This window comes from Perca flavescens, chromosome 17 (genome assembly GCF_004354835.1).
Source record: "Perca flavescens isolate YP-PL-M2 chromosome 17, PFLA_1.0, whole genome shotgun sequence".
Classification (NCBI taxonomy): domain Eukaryota; kingdom Metazoa; phylum Chordata; class Actinopteri; order Perciformes; family Percidae; genus Perca; species Perca flavescens.
Window position 1 is genome coordinate 12,854,713 of NC_041347.1, and position 6,376 is coordinate 12,861,088.

A 6,376-nucleotide genomic window follows, 5' to 3' on the forward strand; every position below is an offset into this window, starting at 1 on the left:
GAGAGACTGAAAAAGGAAGAGAAGCACAGAAGGAGTAAGAGTGGGAAATTAAAGGAATTGAGTCAACACTGCTGCCTGCCTGAGGACCACTGCAGCTGTACTAAATCTGGGGCTGTCAGGCCAACCCTCAGCAAAGCAGTGAGTGAGAGACGCAAGGGAGCAGAGGAGAGAAAGAAGTGATTTAAAGAGCTGATCTCATCACTCTGGACAAGCAGGGATGGGAACCCCGTGAGCCTCTCTGTCAGCAGATCAAACTTCACTCAGGAAAAGTGCCTTTGGATCACCTGTCTTCAGAGGAGTGAAGAAAAGGGGCAAAAAAAAGAGAGTTGTCCTGTTAGTTCCCTGAAAGGAGAAGCCTCGTACAGGAACTCTGATTACTACACTGCTGAGTACAGCTCAAGTCTCTTCTGTCCCCCTCGGTCTTCCCTTACACCTGCCGGCTCCTGGTGAATGTCTTCTCTTCGTGCAATCCCACTGCTCGGCAGTTAATAACACTCATGGTCGATGCCAAGGGAAGGAACATGAAATGTCTGACTTTCTTCTTAATGCTTCCAGAGTCCGTGAAAAGCAAGTCAAGTAAAAGCTCCAAGAAAGCGAATGCCAGTGGCAGCCCCAAGCTGCCCCCTGTCTGTTATGAGATAATCACTCTGAAGAGCAAGAAGAAGAAGAAGATGGCAGCGGATATTTTTCCCACCAAAAAGCTGGCATCCACCACCACAGTGCAACAGTACCAGCAGCAGAACCTCAACAACAACAACACCATACAGAACTGTAACTGGCAAGGACTCTACTCCACTATAAGAGAAAGGTAGGTACAACCAGCAAGCCTCCTTCTGATACAGGAACCATTACTGCTTCTCCCCTCTTCATCAACAGTACAGAAGAAGAATCAGAATTTTTTATTCAATATTTTAAAAAAGTTCAATAGATGAGAGCTGTATGTTCCACTGCATTTTTCCTGCCAGTTTTCTAAACGGAACCTCCGTTACATTTAAAAATGGATCCCAAAACACAAGTAGGGTAATTACTCTTGTTTACTGAGGTCTGTGTGTGTGTGTGTGTGTGTGTGTGTGTGTGTGTGTGTGTGTGTGTGTGTGTGTGTGTGTGTGTGTGTGTGTGTGTGCATGTGTGTGTGTGTGTGTGTGTGTGTGTGTGTGTGTATGGCTGGGTGTTCCCTCTACCCTGCCCTCAATCTGCTGGGGGTATCAGTGTTTACACCCTCTCCTGCTCCTGCAGACTTTGCCGCTTTGACATAACAGAGGGCGGACAGCCACCGGGTGCGTTTGATATGCACAACAGGCAGAGGCTGCTCTGTACTAAAAGGAAAATATTTACCTTGGCCTATCAGTAAAAGACCACAGCTGTCCAGAGCAAAATGTGGGCTTTCCAACCTGGCTTTGTTGTCTCTCCAGAAATCCATGGGGCTGTTTACCCACCCCTGTGACATTTTCCACTATTCAATAATATATGAACACACTTTTATTGTTGGTCCCATTCTTTCACAGTGGGGATTTTCCATTCCGTTCATTGCCTTGTTTGCCTGTTTTTATGTAGATGTGTTTAAAAGAGTTTAAGTGTGTTTTAGTGTGCTATGTAAGATTTTTTAATTCAATGAAATGTCATAAGTGTTGCCCGAAGCAATTGGGACACTATACAATCATACAACTCTTGTCTTAGAAAAGTTAAATATACATGTAATTTACTATTTTAGTTTGAACTTCTGGCAAAGACTAATTAGTTTATTTATTATTCACATAACATATAATTGGGTTTATGTGCATTGATCTTCCTTTAATCTAACCCTAATATTTTAAAGTTAAGCTTTTTCTCCTCTTCTAAAACAAATGTACAGGGTAAAATATGTCAAATTAATTTTCTCTGGTGTTTTTTTTATGTCTTTCTCTTTTTAGAAATTCAGTTATGTTCAACAATGAGCTGATGGCAGATGTTCACTTTGTGGTGGGTCAGCCTGGAAAGACCCAGAGGCTGCCAGGACACCGAGTAAGAATTTCATCAACCAGTAAAGTCACGGTAGCAGGGAGGAAATTAGCCAACAAGCAATCAGCAAGCCTGGCCTAGTGTTGTTCATATCTTATCAGCATAAAAATAATCTTCCTCATTGCCAGCAGTAATGGAAGTGAAATCCTTTGTGCTCCACTCTCACTTCCGCACCATGTGTCTTTTCTAGACAGTCTTCAATTATTTATGTAAATGAGGCTGATGGATAGAGGCACAGAGTGAGCTAAGGAGGAAGGGATACCCGCTTTAGCAGTCATCTCACACAGAATGGATTGCCTTTGTCTCTGCTTCAGCTCACCTTTTCAGAGACAGCGCTGCAATTACTCAACTTTTAATCAAACACACCAAACAGCACAAAGTTACAATGATATGGCATAGAGTAAGATGCATTCAACTCTACAGTTTACTTTTGTAATAATTAACTTGATTAGCTTTTGAATTCTGGATTGACAGCACAATGAATCTACTATAAATAGCCATGATTATTATAATTGGGCTCATATTTATCCTGTTTATGCCAGTGGTAACATGCAGGTCCACATGCTTCTTTGTTTAGTCCGCCCTCTGACCTCATTGCTTTTTTCCAAGATGTTCACATAAATAATTAAGGTTTATAGTTGCAGAGACCATGTGCCTCATCTAAAGGCATCATCATAATGTCTACTCTGTCTGAATATGATTATAACACTCACATTAAATCTGGTAAGTGATTTTGCAGCAATTAATTTGGCTTTGGCTTCCCATTCCACATCTACACTGTCAGAAGAGCCCTGCATGGGTCATCTTTTGTAGTTCTTTTATATGGGACCCAAATGTATTATCTATGATTGGTAGCTGCAGTGCACTTCTTCTTTATAGAAAGCAGTTGTGGAAGGACATTGAGGATGACTTGACTGCACTTTATGCTGAGACATTATGCCATTGGGATATAATATAATGATGTTCAGCGCAGCAATGTTTATTGTGTCCATTTGGCAGGAACTCAGATGTGCATTATGATTTCATTTCCAAAGTTATATCCTTACAAGATGGAAGATGCTGCTAGCAGCTAAAAGGAGTGACTTATTTGAATATCTGTAAAATACAATGGGTTAAGAGGTGGGACTAATCTTATACTAATACGCAGTATTTACTGTATATACTCATCCTTTAATGAATTTCTTTGTGTAACAACAACAGCATTGTTTTCAAAAAACATTATTTCCAAGGCTATTTTAGATTGGGTTCACTGCAATTTTAAGAGACAATCTGTGTGCCTTTTTTGAGAAAATGTATACCACCCACATATACTCTCTCTCTCTCTCTCTCTCACACACACACACACACACAAAAGTACAGTCCTTGAGTATAATAACAGAATTCATAGCCTTGTATACAGTACTTATCACTGGAATTATTAGTAGCATTGTGTTGCATCTGATTTCATCATAAGTTCAGATAATTCATTCATTTCAGTAAATTGAACTTGTTATTAAGATTTCCCGTGTTTGTTTTTTTTAAATCAGAGGCAATCTTGTTCATTAGAAATCCGCCTTCCTGTCCTCAGGGGAAACAGTAACTGGCTGAGCTCTGCTCATTACAGTATGTGAGAAACTCAACAGGTTCAGTCTCTCCAGTGATTAGAATTGAGGCATTGTTTAATAAGTTTTTATGTACAGTAAGAGCTACATGTGAACTAATTGGATTTAGTACAATTCCCATTTCAAATAATTGTTCTCCTTTCACCAAATGTTACTACATGTCATGTGGTTTCCAGTGAAATTCCAGATTAACTACGGCATGTTTTCATTTCTCTTTTAACTCTATCACTTTGTTTTCTCTTCTTCCTCCAACAGTATGTTTTGGCTGTGGGCAGCTCAGTGTTCCATGCCATGTTCTATGGTGAACTCGCTGAAAACACGGATGAAATCCATATTCCAGATGTGGAACCAGCTGCATTTCTGGCAATGCTGAAGTAAGAATTCTCCTCTGTCTTAACTTACTTCAACTGGCCCTGTTCATGTGTGTTTTCTACAATGATTTTTGAACAAATAGTGTCATCTTTATGTACATAACTGCTAGTTTAATTTGATGTTTGGTGGAAAAAAGCAAGGTTTGATGAAACTAGTTTATATACCTATCTCTGGAACATCTTGGATAAACCTGTTTCGCACTTAGACTGCCAGACTTTCTACTTCTCACTCCGTCTATCCTCCTTGCTGTTCCTCCATCGCGTTTATTTCAGAGTTTTGTTTGCCGTGTCCTCACCGGTTAGCTACAGTAGGTGGTAGATGAGAGTGTAGGAGGAATACTATTTTGTTGGCAGATTTGATTAGTTTGCACAGTGATTTCACTCTCTTCAGAATCTCATTTCATTGTTTTCCAACATGATTATTAACAGATACAGCAACGCTATTGCTTACTGTACAATAATGTTATATCAGTCTGTTTCAACCATAATCAACTTCAAATGAAGTTATCTTTGGTATATTTATCATAACCTCTCCTCTGTTTGTATAATATAATTATCTTCTTAAACATGTTTACATCATGTCGTATTGCATGTCATTTCTGTGGTGTTTGGTCTGTTGTCTATAAAGCTGAGAAAGTCACATTTTATGTCAACAGGTACATTTACTGTGATGAGATTGACCTGAGTGCTGACACAGTACTGGCCACTCTTTATGCTGCCAAGAAATACATTGTCCCTCACCTGGCACGTGCCTGCGTCAACTTCCTGGAGACCAGCCTGAGTGCCAAGAATGCCTGCGTGTTACTCTCCCAGAGCTGCCTGTTCGAGGAGCCGGAGCTGACACAGCGCTGCTGGGAGGTGATTGATGCCCAGGCCGAGCTGGCGTTACGCTCAGAGGGCTTCTGCGACATCGACGCCCAGACCCTGGAGAGTATCCTACAGCGAGAGACACTCAATGCTAAAGAGATAGTGGTGTTTGAGGCGGCGCTCAACTGGGCTGAGGCTGAGTGCCAGAGACAGGACCTTACCTCCTCGACTGATAACAGGCGTAAGGTTTTGGGTAAGGCCATGTTTCTGATACGTATCCCTACGATGGCTCTGGATGATTTTGCCAATGGAGCAGCCCAGTCGGGCGTGTTGACGCTTAATGAGACCAATGACATCTTCCTGTGGTACACGGCAGCCAAGAAACCTGAGCTACAGTTTGTCAGCATGCCTAGGAAGGGCCTGACACCCCAGCGCTGCCACAGATTCCAGTCCTGTGCCTACCGCAGCAATCAGTGGCGCTACAGGGGCCGCTGTGACAGTATACAGTTTGCAGTGGATAAAAGAGTTTTCATTGCTGGGTTTGGACTGTATGGATCCAGCTGTGGCTCAGCAGAGTACAGTGCCAAGATTGAGTTGAAACGTCAAGGAGTACTGCTGGGACAAAACCTCAGCAAATACTTCTCTGATGGTTCCAGCAACACCTTCCCAGCATGGTTTGAGTATCCAGTTCAGATCGAGCCTGATACCTTCTACACTGCCAGCGTGGTCCTGGATGGGAATGAGCTCAGCTACTTTGGACAGGAAGGGATGACAGAGGTGCAGTGTGGGAAAGTGACATTTCAGTTTCAGTGCTCCTCGGACAGCACTAACGGCACGGGGGTGCAGGGGGGACAGATTCCTGAGCTCATCTTCTACGCTTGACAACCCATGTGCACACATTGACTGAATTTCAGTGCACTTATGGAATATAGAAAATGATCACTTTGTGCATAGTGTCACTTTCTGGTATTTATTTTTGTCACTATTGTGCAAAAAGAAATCTTACTTCAGACACGCAATGTTTTTGATTTCAGTAATTGGTCCACTTGAGTAGGATCAGGTAGACGTCTTAAGATGTTGGATTGTCCAGATACGTAAATGAACAAAAGTCCAGAAAGAATAAAAATATCTTGCACTAGATGTGCATGTATATATGCATATATGTAAATTCTGAAATGTATATGATGACAAAATTGTGGCTAATGCGGGCCACTAAGATATCTTATATAATTAATATGCTATAGTATGTTTATTATTTCTATGCTTGCATAGAATGCACATATATAGCAATACTTGTGTGAAAAAAAGGCTGTATGATACTCAATACCAACATAAAAATTCATTAGGCATTTGTATTTGAGTGGTTTCAATTGAATCTACAGCTTTTTGATACTTTGAATCTAGTAACAGGGCACTTAGAGAGGGCTTGAGGGGTCTTAGATTAGGGGGCACTAGATATAATGAGACACAACCCATACAGCATCTCTCTCTCTCTGTAGCATGTTGCTCTGCACCTACACTCATCTCAGTCACTCCAGTGAAGTTTCATTTAGATCTGTGTTATCATGTTTACAGTGAAATTTTACTTAAAGTGATCAA

At 41.3% G+C, this 6,376-nt stretch overlaps 1 protein-coding gene across 1 annotated transcript; it reads left to right on the forward strand.

The window, feature by feature from the left end:
- The first annotated feature begins 497 nt into the window (after window positions 1–497).
- On the forward strand, window positions 498–5,659 carry btbd3b (BTB (POZ) domain containing 3b). The gene is made up of 4 exons (XM_028603756.1): window positions 498–808; window positions 1,911–2,001; window positions 3,855–3,973; window positions 4,627–5,659. The coding sequence occupies exons 1-4, from the start codon at window positions 498–500 to the stop codon at window positions 5,657–5,659; spliced, it is 1,554 nt and encodes a 517-aa protein (XP_028459557.1).
- Window positions 5,660–6,376: the final 717 nt, after the last annotated feature.